Source organism: Pleurodeles waltl, chromosome 9 (genome assembly GCF_031143425.1).
Source record: "Pleurodeles waltl isolate 20211129_DDA chromosome 9, aPleWal1.hap1.20221129, whole genome shotgun sequence".
In the NCBI taxonomy this organism is placed as follows: domain Eukaryota; kingdom Metazoa; phylum Chordata; class Amphibia; order Caudata; family Salamandridae; genus Pleurodeles; species Pleurodeles waltl.
In genome coordinates this window covers 4,939,588-4,952,258 of record NC_090448.1, presented here as the reverse complement: position 1 = coordinate 4,952,258, position 12,671 = coordinate 4,939,588, and the positions used below count along the sequence as shown (strand labels likewise).

The following is a 12,671-nucleotide window of genomic DNA, read 5'->3' as shown; positions in this document are numbered from 1 at the left end:
CCTCGGTCACTGGGAACCACAAGACACAGAGCAGGAATAGAAGAGTAGACTGTTACTGGAGTTAAGGAATCAAACAAGGATTGACTGGAGGGGCTTTAGCCCCAATATAAATGGGTCCTGAAAAGCAATAAAACAGAAGTGAGCGGTAAATAAGCAGGACGAAGCGGAAAAGTGACCAACAAGGGGTGCAGGACCACTTGTAGAAGACTTTGCCGGGCTCCCATTCACGTGGCAGGTTCTAGAGAAGGTGTCTGGTGTGGTCCCCACTGGATGGATGCGATTAAGTGAACGAGGAGCTTTGTTACAACGCCCTCCGAAGACTCTCCTCAGACCGGCCTCAGTTTGCCAGCTCCCTGACATGTTTAAACATCAGAAGAGAATGCAGTAGTGCCAGAGCTTTCTGGACACAAACATGATGTGTGCAAACTTAGAACATATTAAAGAAATATGACAAACTGGGAGAATGTAAAAATACTTTACTTAAAAATCAATGCTTATTTCACATTAATAACATAATGGGGGATGTCAAAATCCTTCTTAACAGAACTGCAAATGATAAAACAAAACAGTAAATACAAAAAAGAAGACTAAGGCTTCAGAAACAGTGATAATGTTAATGGACAGTGTGTTCAGTAAATATTCACAGGCGGAAGAAGGCTCAGACTTGAGCCACATGAATGAATGCACATTTCCGACACCTCCTCCTCGGCTGGGACCGGCTGCTGATGTTCAGAGGACATTTCTGGACTCTGCGGGAAGCGCTGGGGGCAGTTCATGTATCCTTACAGGGTTGCGGGATATTCAATGATGTAAAACCGGAGAAGCACATACAGGAGTCTGTGGAGCTAACCTTGAGTTGCTTGGAGAGTGTAATCTGCCTATGAAGACTGGACAATATTTCCTCATCACAAGTCTGTGCTACATCAGGCCCACAGAACATGAAACGACGAGCGGGCCGTATGATACATCTATACAGGGGACCCGAGACAGCCGTACTCTGCAGGTGCTGAGACAGGTCGGTGATGAGCAGCATTCCACCTCTTGTCCAGGGCCTCCTGCCTCTGACAGGCAGCAGCAGCAAAGGTAGAAATAGGACCATAGGCTGTTTCATGAACCCCACATATGGCCAGTGCTGCCTGCCCACAAAGGAAGATCAGCCCAGCCCATCACAGGAAGAGTGGAGTCAGATCTCTGGTGAATAAACAACTTACATTTTCAAATATTTAACAGACATGTAGGAGGCGTTCTGGGGTAAAAAAAAAAAAAAACACCAGGAATTAAAAGAATTCAAAAGATACAGAACCCTAGCAATTTCATAAAAGTGGTCGGGGTGGTGGAGGGTGACACACTGTGTCTGTTCTACTGTACTTTCAAATCGTATTCCCTGATCCTAAAATATCCTCTTAACAGTTCACATCTCAATGTCACCCGAAAAATACAGCCCATAACAAATTTCAAATGTCAGAGTTCAGCACTATAAACTAACTTCCAATATTGTCCTGAACTAGGTCAACACTGAATTACATAAGTAATGGGAGAAGGGGAGCAGAGAGACAGGCGTCCGGTCGGGTCAGTGAAAACAATGTTTGCAATAAAACACAGCGTGAAGACACTTGAAGGTAGCTCCTGCACCCTGGAATCCAGTTGGACTATCTAGTCCTCTCCAGTCGCCTCTTACACCTTATTGGATGTCTACCCCCGTGACGTAATCACTCAGTTTTCTATTCACCATAAAGTTTCCTGCTGTCCGTGGATCCATGAAGTAGTCAAACACTTCACCCTGCACTCTGAGTCCGTCATGGAACCACAGGGAGGCATCCAAGCAGACTGCTTGGAGTGCTCACCTCTTGGATTGTGTCACTGCTAATCATAGGAAACACCTTGCTAACTGTCTTTTTAGCCTCAGTTTAGATGGCACAGAAATGACAGCTTTTCGTTGTAGGGTCCCCTTGACCAACCAGAACTGTCCCTTCCTCCAAGTCTTTCCACTTGGTCCTCCCATTGATAACAGAGCACCTTCCAAACCTCTTGTGATACACAGCATCCTCCGAACCCAGAACCTTAGACATCCCGAACATCTTTCCTGGCATCCTGAACCTCTCCTCCCTAATGTTCCGAACCTCCTCCCTGACATCCCGACCCTCCTCCCTGACGTCCCAACCCTCCTCCCTGATGTCCCAAACCTCCTTCCTAATGTTCCAAACCTCCTCCCTGACGTCCCGAACCTCCTCCCTCACATCCTGAACCTCCTTCCTAATGTTTCGAACCTCCTTCCTAATGTTCCGAACCTCCTCCCTGACCTCCTTCCTAACATCCTCACCATCCAGTAGAGTTCAGAAAGCCCAGGACCAGTAACCTCACCCCTCGATACCATGGCAGTGATGTCAGATCTTGTAAACTCTTCCAGTTAACTCAAGTTAGCCAAATGACTCCTCCTGTGCTTGAATCTGAGCCTTGGTTCAGCAATGATCCAGCCTTCACATTCTTCTGACTCACATTTGAGAAGACACCTTGCGGTCTGTGCTCCAGTTTGTATCCATCCAGTCTTTCAGGAGGCTGTGCAACACCCCCTGCCACTGGATCAAAATGGTCCCCTCAGGATCCTTTGGCCCTGATTCATTCCGTCTCTGATGCTCTCCCCTCTACCCATGCCACTCTTGTTTTTAGCCTCCTTTGATAGCATTCTGCTGCAAGGGCCCCAATCCCACGGTAATCCAAGGTTACACACGGTGTATATGGCCAATATCAAACCCACCGCAGGGTAAATTCAGAGCACTCTCACTGAGCAGGGCAACACTCCAAAGCGCTGCGTGGCCCTAGTTACCCTGCCCGGCACCTCCAGCTACGTGTAGGCTGAGTCCTGTGCCACCCCATGTCTATGGCATCAGCTACATTCACCCTTGTGCTGATACTCCAGGGTGTGTGTGGCGGCTCCCCTTTTCCACACACTCCCAGATGGCATTTGCAACAGCAGCTGCACTCAATTTAGTAAGTTGGCATGCTGCAGCTCCAGCTCACCTGCGTCTGTATTCATTGCATCATCTTGTCTGCCTCCGCCAGGCGTGGGAGCGCACTTTTAAATCTGGGCTTAGCTGGTTGGTGAAAAGAGCAATGGACTGTCCCTTGCTCCACACGTTCCATCCAGTGGAATTAATTCTGCCATCGCCACTCATCCAAGACCGTGATCCCTGGCTGTGAAGTGAGAGGTGCCTCTGCAGATGTCAGAATTGCATAACTGCTCTTGAGTTGCATGGTCCAGAGGGGGGCAGGATTGCTTAACTGGTCTTGAGTTGTGCGGAGGTGGGGGGGATTGAGTTGTGTGGACCTGGGGGGAGACAGGATTGCTTAACTGCTCTTGAGGTGGAAAAGGGGAGCCACCAAACACACCCTGGAGGATTGCTTTATTACTCTTGAGCTGTGTGGACCAGAGAGGGTTCCGTATTTGCAGCAACAAGTGTAGACATCAGCAGTGGAATGATACACAATATGGGAAGCCATTACAGCCGCAAGCTGCACAAAACTATTGTTCCCGGTAATTACGGAGCAGGAGAGGATCACAATGTAACATATTACAACGTAACACAACAGCGCTCACCTAGTGTGGGATTAAGACTTCACATTGGAATTTAGAAACCGCACAAAACTGAGCATGAGACGGTCACAATGGGAGGAACCAGATGCAGAACATGGACAAAACAATAACGCCACACAGGAGGAGCCCATTACAAGACAACATGGGTGGAGCACATCACAACGGGACACATCCAGCACATTACAGAGACAGAACTGCGGACTGCGCAGCATCCAGCTTTAAATAAAGTGTTTGCAGAAGTTGTGCTTTTCGATCATAAAACACAAGCGTACTTGCCACTTCATGTTATTGTGTTGGGACAATAATCCTGTGCTATTAAAATCATCACAGGCAGGGACATAAAGATGTGATCTTGGAGGTCCTGGGAAGACACTGGCAAATCAACAGAGTTCCTTTCATAAAATACAAAAAATGGACAGCTGAGCTGCCCTACTTATCTTAGCAAATCCCACCTACCCCATAAACCCTAAAAATACAGCTGCCCAAAAGGGAACCCCGAGGTTGGTACCAAACACTTTGATCATCTTTGCAGGGTCCCTAAAGTCTATCACTAGAGCTGGAGCTGCCTCGACGAGCAGACACCAGACCAGGGACATGAGAACAAGTTATCAGTGCCGCAAGTAGCAGGAGCTTGGGTGGACTTCACCCTGAAGGAGAGGAGTAAACATTTCAGTGGAGTCCATATGCGCTGTAAGGGGCACCAGGGCCTCCATGCAAGACCTCCATGCGCGTCTACCTATCATTGTGAACACGAGCCCTGCTAGCCAGGTGATGACACTCACTCAAGGTGACACACAGGTGGTGCTCGGGGTGAGTGCACCTTTCTGCACCAGGTTCATCCACGGACAAAGACATCCGTGTATGCCTGTGCCACACATCTCTTCGGACTATATTCATAACACACCTGGGCGTAAACAAGATGGAGACCCAGCAGAACTCTGTTACAAAAAGCCTTACAGTCGTACCAAGGCTGTGCCACCAGGAACCCTTCCAGAAAAAATATCAGCGTTTCTATAACATTTTGCTCTTACTTTTAACTAAAACTGGGCAGAGGTGCAGAGTGGTTTGGTGAAGGGCGATACGCGGGGAAGGGGCTGCTCACGGCTTGAGATCTGAAGGTCTGCCGAGAACAGTCTGCCCAGCAGGGACCCCTGGGAGGGAAAGGGACACCTAAGAGCAGCCTGTAACCACCGCAGGGTGAGCATGGAGAGGACAACGAAGCACACCAGGCGGTGGTTCCCTTTAGTACCCTGCTCCTGACGTGGCCAACTCACAGCTGCGTTCACATCTCCTGGCGTCCAGTCCCTGCCACAGAAGCGATGCTCGGAGGGAGCCACACGGGATCTGAGCGCATGAAGACGATACAAAAATATCTGAAATCAGTTCAAAATAAACTCAAATACAAATGCTCGTTGAGCGCAGACGCCTCTCCTTTGCGGCTCAGACACAATTTTCTTTAAGACTAAAAAACTGAATGGTGCAAGGTCAGAGATTCAAACATCAAGGACAAAATGTAGCGTTTTCCCTAGAAAAATGTTTGTCTTTTAAGAGCACTACTCACACTTTCTGTTCAACTCTGTTGTTGCTGAAAAGTGTAAGTAACTGGAGCAGAAACAGCTTCTTCTCTACCTCATATTGTTGGGGGTTTAGGAGGAGAAAACGTATTCTGAAATATTGTCTTGTGCAGCAGATCCTCAAATCCAGATACTCAAAGCCTTGACCTGCACCGTGCAACAATCGGACCACAAGGGTTGGCCCTCCAGGCTGGCCAGCATCTCACCAAACATAGTGACCTTAAATGACAGACCTCCTCTTTGGTGGACAAAGATGATCTTCGGTGCTCTAGTTACCATTTGCATTCATCGCAGTTTTCACATTCAACAACAAAAGGTAATCTCTAGGAGTGAACATTCCTCACAAGGTCCTTAATTTTCCTCAACGGATTATGGAAAGTCACGTCCTCAAATAATCAATCTGCCGGGACCCAGACTGTTCGTAACACTTGGAGAACGGAGCAGCAGATTCTATACCATGGTTCCTCGAAAAAGGTCTGAAGGCCAAAATCTCCTGCAGTTAGATCCTCAAAACTTTACATTTTCCTCAAAGAATTTGAGGTGCCGAACCTTCATACTGTAGTTGGTGTACTTTTCTCCCATCTGTTCACGCAAATGATGCTGAAACAGAAAAACAACAGCATGGGTAAGAGACAGCACACAAATGAAACCCCTCACATGTTAGGACCTTGAGCAAGAAAAACAATCATACTTGGCAGCTTAGCTGAAAATGCATTATTTGAGCAGCCCCACTGGTCACGGCCTGTGCATTTCAGAGATGAGGTGGGGAGTGGGGCAGGGGACACGGTGTTTACTCCAGTGACACCCGATTGCCCAGCAGAGGAACCACACTACCAGTGAAGATTATGAGCTTGAGAACAGGACCTGGCCTCCTAGCTTCTTCTAGGTACACTCGCACACATGACCATGTTTTAGTGATGGAGTCTGGATGCCGCTCCCATTCTAGGAGCACCTTGCTATTCATTACCTCAATTTACTGGTCATTGCTGGTTAAAGGATATCAGTGCAGTGCGCTTATATCAAAGTGTACAACATACATATTAAACCATCTAAAGACTTCATGAACAAGAACATTTACAGAATTTATAAAAGCGCATCTAAAGTCATCAAAACACTCGATGACTGAGCCAATGCAGTCGGTTTGGCCACGTATCCCTATGGAGCAAGCAGTTCAAGGCATCCTCAAGATATGCGTTGGGAGGAAAAGGGGCAGTGTGGCAAAAAGAAGTATGCGTGCCAAGTATGCAGCAACACATTGAACATGTGGGTCCGCACCACTGAACCTGAGGAGTCTGCAGCTGTTATCAGCACTGCCCAATCTTTCCTCCGATCGGAGTCAACAACCACTGCCCAAGGGGACGTAGCTACGAGCTCATGGAGTGAGCTGCATCACGGAGAAGCTCCGGCTGGGGCCCCGTTAATCTTATATCCTGGAGCCATCGACCGACAATTTGCTCTCCCTTTTCCCTCTCTACGGATTGGGGGTGGGGGGCACCAGAAACTGGACCAGATGAGCGGCGCAGAGGCCCCCCCGTGAGGCTCAGCGCCCCGGGTCTTGTTGGGCTGCTTGCCTGACTCCAAGATTGCGGGCGCCATCGGGATACTGAGGCCTGACACAAGCGCAGCCTGAGAGGCCATTCTGCAGCAACCTGCACCCTGGGGGCTTTCTACTTCTCGCCAATAGGGTCCTGGCGGGGAACAGTATCCTGCCTAGCACCGTGGCACAAAGGCGCTGCGCCGGTGGAGGCGAGAGCTGACAAAGGGACAGGAGAGTGGAGGGGGCTCCGGGCTCTCCCTGGCCGGATAATCATTGTGGACCCAGGGAGGTGGCCATTCTTCCCCCTCCCCCCACCCCCGAGACCTGCACAAGGTGAGGAGGGGGTGCAGAGACAGGGGGCGCTCTGGAACAGAGGACTCAGGAACCCGGGCCTTGATTGAACCTGAAATGCCCCAGGGCTAGACACCTAATAATGTGGATGGCAGAGGGGACCCTGCTGAGACCTAGCAAGATGGGGAAGATTTCCAAACAAAAGCACACGACCCTGAGCATGCTCTTCCCCTCCATGCTCAGGGTCGTGGATAGCGGAGGAACCAGATTTTTCCAGACACCCCAAGAGGCTAGAGACTGGCTTGATGAACGTGAGGGTCCCACGCAGGTGACCCCGTGAGAGAGGGTCTCAGCGGGTGGAGTGCAAGGCAGAACGACAGCGGGCCATCGCTGCGGTAGTAACTTGAGTGGAGGAGAAACTAGCCCACAATCTGCGGAGTCATGAGGGGGCGATCGGGACACAGGCTTCAATGCTGAATCGGAGAGCTCAGCTGCCCCGAGCTTTGAATTACCGGTGGCGACACGGGGAACTTCTGAGACTATAATTTTAAATAATGCCCAGGACCCACAAATATTATCTAGCTAGGATGCATGTGGAGGGGGATAAGTCAGGTGCACTATTGGCGTGGCTGGCCAACCCCAACAAACGAGGCTCCCCTATCATAGAAATAACCACTCAGTCAGGTAACAGGCTATATCAACAGGCTGCCATTAACCAACACTTCCTCGAATACTACACTGCCCTGAATGCCAGCACCCTGGGAGAGGGGGAGAGGAGCTGCGGACATTTCTAGCAGCGCACCTCGATGATGCGGTAAAAGATGTCCTGGGAGCCGACATTACGGGGTTAGAAGTTAGGGATGCCATCGGAGGGCTGGCCTGCGGGAAAAACACCAGAGAGTGACAGCCTGCCGATTGAGTTCTATGCCACATACATGTTAGAGCTGGCTCCCAAATTGGTGCAGCTGTTCAATGCTGGACGCGCAATGAAACAGCTCCCACAGTCTACAGGAGAGGCACTGATTGTCCCACTCCTCAAACCCGGTAAACCCACCACAGACAGCGGGGCTTAAAGACCCCTCTCCATGTTAGTATGTTTACATTGTTACGTACCAATTTTAAGATAATTGTATATATGTATGCTATTCAGCCCGACATGCATTGCCTAAGCTGCGGGAACTTATGTGAATAAGGCAGTGGCTTGATATGTTACCGAAAACCAATAAAAATATGTTTAAAAAAAAAAAAAGCACTGCCCAATCTTTCCTCCGACCAGAGTCAACAAGCACTGGCCAATCTTTCCTCCGATCGGAGTCAACAAGCACTGCCCAATCTTTCCTCTGAACGGAGTCAACAAGCACTGCCCAATCTTTCCTCTGAATGGAGTCAACAAGCACTGCCCAATCTTTCCTCTGACCAGAGTCAACAAGCACTGCCCAATCTTTCCTTCGACTGGAGTCAGCAAGCACTGCCCAATCTTTTCTCTAACCGGAGTCAACAAGCACTGCCCAATCTTTCCTCTAACCGGAGTCAACAAGCACTGGCCAATCTTTCCTCCGATCGGAGTCAACAAGCACTGCCCAATCTTTCCTCTGAACGGAGTCAACAAGCACTACCCAATCTTTCCTTCGACTGGAGTCAGCAAGCACTGCCCAATCTTTTCTCTAAAAGGAGTCAACAAGCACTGCCCAATCTTTTCTCTAACCGGAGTCAACAAGCACTGCCCAATCTTTCCTCTAACCGGAGTCAACAAGCACTACCCAATCTTTCCTCTGAATGGAGTCAACAAGCACTGCCCAATCTTTCCTCCGACCAGAGTCAACAAGCACTGGCCAATCTTTCCTCCGACTGGAGTCAACAAGCACTGCCCAATCTTTCCTCCGACTGGAGTCAACAAGCACTGCCCAATCTTTCCTCCGACTGGAGTCAACAAGCACTGCCCAATCTTTCCTTCGACTGGAGTCAGCAAGCACTGCCCAATCTTTTCTCTAACCGGAGTCAACAAGCACTGGCCAATCTTTCCTCCGATCGGAGTCAACAAGCACTGGCCAATCTTTCCTCCGATCGGAGTCAACAAGCACTGCGCAATCTTTCCTCTGAACGGAGTCAACAAGCACTACCCAATCTTTCCTCTGAACGGAGTCAACAAGCACTGCCCAATCTTTCCTCTGAACGGAGTCAACAAGCACTGCCCAATCTTTCCTCTGAATGGAGTCAACAAGCACTGCCCAATCTTTCCTCTGACCAGAGTCAACAAGCACTGGCCAATCTTTCCTCCGACTGGAGTCAACAACCACTGCCCAATCTTTCCTTCGACTGGAGACAGCAAGCACTGCCCAATCTTTTCTCTAACCGGAGTCAACAAGCACTGCCCAATCTTTCCTCTAACCGGAGTCAACAAGCACTACCCAATCTTTCCTCTGAATGGAGTCAACAAGCACTGCCCAATCTTTCCTCCGACCAGAGTCAACAAGCACTGGCCAATCTTTCCTCCGACTGGAGTCAACAAGCACTGCCCAATCTTTCCTCCGACTGGAGTCAACAAGCACTGCCCAATCTTTCCTTCGACTGGAGTCAGAAAGCACTGCCCAATCTTTTCTCTAACCGGAGTCAACAAGCACTGCCCAATCTTTCCTCTAACCGGAGTCAACAAGCACTGCCTAATCTTTCCTCTAACCGGAGTCAACAAGCACTGGCCAATCTTTCCTCCGATCGGAGTCAACAAGCACTGCCCAATCTTTCCTCTGAACGGAGTCAACAAGCACTGCCCAATCTTTCCTTCGACTGGAGTCAGCAAGCACTGCCCAATCTTTTCTCTAACCGGAGTCAGCAAGCACTGCCCAATCTTTTCTCTAACCGGAGTCAACAAGCACTGCCCAATCTTTCCTCTAACCGGAGTCAACAAGCACTGGCCAATCTTTCCTCCGATCGGAGTCAACAAGCACTGCCCAATCTTTCCTCCGACCGGAGTCAACAAGCACTGCCCAATCTTTCCTCTGAACGGAGTCAACAAGCACTGCCCAATCTTTCCTCCGACTGGAGTCAACAAGCACTGCCCAATCTTTCCTTTGACTGGAGTCAATAAGCACTGCCCAATCTTTCCTCCGATCGCGGTCAACGATCACTGCCCAATCTTTCCTCCAACTGGAGTCAACAAGCACTGCCCAATCTTTCCTTCGACTGGAGTCAACAAGCACTGCCCAATCTTTCCTCCGACCGGAGTCAACAAGCACTGCCCAATCTTTCCTCCGACTGGAGTCAACAAGCACTGCCCAATCTTTCCTCTGAATGGAGTCAAGAGGAACAGGCAGGGTCTGCAGTTTCTTGTCTGTTGAAGTGTCTTGCCACTTTCCACAAGCCTCATCTCTTTCACCATCACTTTTCAACGTGCACGTTTCCGCAGACGCAAGTACTGAGCATCTACCATTTACATTTCCAATTCTACCAGATATACTTATATTGTCACAGGTCTTGGAATAACTCAGACAGATTTCCAAACATAACCATTTACCTTAAGCACAACAGCTGATGGGCGAAAGAAAACTTACTCCGAATAACTGGGCTCAAAACTGAAATCTTTAAGGCAGGATGCTCAATTCCTGGCATCCACTGTTATCAAAGGAACATCAGTCACTGAGGACCACCCATCACTTCACATTAGAGGTCATCAAAGGAGTAATCCTCTCATTATCACATCAGTCACTAAGGGCCACTCAGCACTTCACATTAAATAAATAACCTAGGGGTCTTTGCTGGAGTAATCCTCTCAGTATCACATCAGTCACTGAGGACCATCCATCACTTGACATTAAATAAATAACCTAGGGGTCACCACTGAAGTAATCCTCATTATCACATCAGTCATTGAGGACCATCCATCACTTGACATTAAATAAATACCCTAGAGGTCTCCGCTGAAGTAATCCTCTCATTATCACATCAGTCATTGAGGACCATCCATCACTTGACATTAAATAACCAACATAGGGGTCATCTGTGGAGTAATCCTCTCATTATCACATTTGTCACTGAGGACCACTCAGCACTTCAAATTAAATAAATAATCTAGGGGTCATTGCTAGAGTAATTCTCATTATCACATCAGCCACTGAGGACACCCATCATTTCACATTAGGGGTCATCGCTGAAGTAATCCTCTCAGAATCATATCAGTCATTGAAGACCATCCACCACTTGACATTAAATAAATAACCTAGGGGTCATCACTGGAGTAATCCTCTCATCACATCAGTCATTGAGGACTATCCACCACTTGACATTAAATAAATAACCTAGGAGTCATTGCTGGAGTAATCCTCATTACCACGTCAATCACTGAGGACCACCCATCACTTCACATTAGGGATCATCGCTGAAGTAGTCCTCTCATTATCACATCAGTCACTGAGGACCATCCATCACTTGACATTAAATAACCAACCTAGGGGTCATCGCTGAAGTAATCCTCTCCTCATCACATCAGTCACCGAGGACCACTCATTGCTTCACATTAAATAAATAAATAAATAACCTAGGGGTCATCGCTGAAGTAATCCTCTCATAATCACATCAGTCACTGAGAACCACCCATCGCTTCACATTAGAGGTCACCACTGGAGTAATCCTCTCATTATCACATCAGTCATTGAGGACCATCCACCACTTGACATTAAATAAATAACCTAGGAGTCATTGCTGGAGTAATCCTCATTATCCCATCAGTCACTGAGGACCACCTATCGCTTCACATTAGAGGTCACCACTGGAGTAATCCTCTCAGAATCACATCAGTCATTGAGGACCATCCATCACTTGACATTAAATAAATAAATAACCTAGGGGTCATCGCTGGAGTAATCCTCTCATTATCACATCAGTAATTGAGGACCACACAGCGCTTCAACTTAAATAAATAACCTAGGAGTCATTGCTGGAGTAATCCTCTTCTAATCACATCAGTCATTGAGGACTACTCAGCTCTTCACATTAAATAAATAACCTAGGGGTCATTGCTGGAGTAATCCTCTTCTAATCACATCAGTCACTGAGGACCATCCACCACTTGGCATTAAATAAATAACCTAGGGGTCATCTCTGGAGTAATCCTCATTATCACATCAGTCACTGAGGACCACCCATCGCTTCACATTAGAAGTCATCGCTGGAGTAATCTTCTCATTATCACATCAGTCATTGAGGACCACTCAGCACTTCACATTAAATAAATAAATAACCTAGGGGCTTTTGCTGGAGTAATCCTCATTATCAAATCAGTCATTGAAGACCATCCATCACTTGACATTAAATACCCAACCTAGGGGTCATTGCTGGAGTAATCCTCTCAGTATCACATCGGTCTTACAGCACCACCCATCACTTCACATTAAGTAACCAACCTAGGGGTAATTTCTGGAGTAATCCTCATTATCACATTAGTCATTGAAGACCACCCATCACTTCGCATTAAATATCCAACCTGGGGGTCATCGCTGGAGTAATCCTTTCACTGTCACACCTGGAGTACAGGGCAAAAACAATTGCGCTTCTCACAGGGTCTGCCCGTGGGCTGTAAATGTGCGTAGACTACATGTACACGCACCCTTGGCCTCTCAGTAGAGCTCACATAGCAATGGTCACATATGTTCTAACTGTAACTCGATAAGAAAGTGTGTGAATG

General features: G+C 48.1%; 1 protein-coding gene across 2 annotated transcripts in view; it reads right to left on the bottom strand.

The window, feature by feature from the left end:
* Nucleotides 1–459: 459 nt before the first annotated feature.
* Nucleotides 460–12,671, bottom strand: part of NEK4 (NIMA related kinase 4) — a 278,829-nt gene continuing 266,617 nt past the window's right edge. Inside the window, exon 16 of one of the 2 annotated variants that reach the window (XM_069206063.1) lies at nucleotides 460–5,766. In XM_069206063.1, coding sequence (XP_069062164.1) covers nucleotides 5,674–5,766 — 93 coding nt within the window. In that variant the 3' untranslated portion in view covers nucleotides 460–5,673. The remainder of the gene's footprint in view (nucleotides 5,767–12,671) is intronic. The other variant, XM_069206064.1, reaches the window with a different exon arrangement.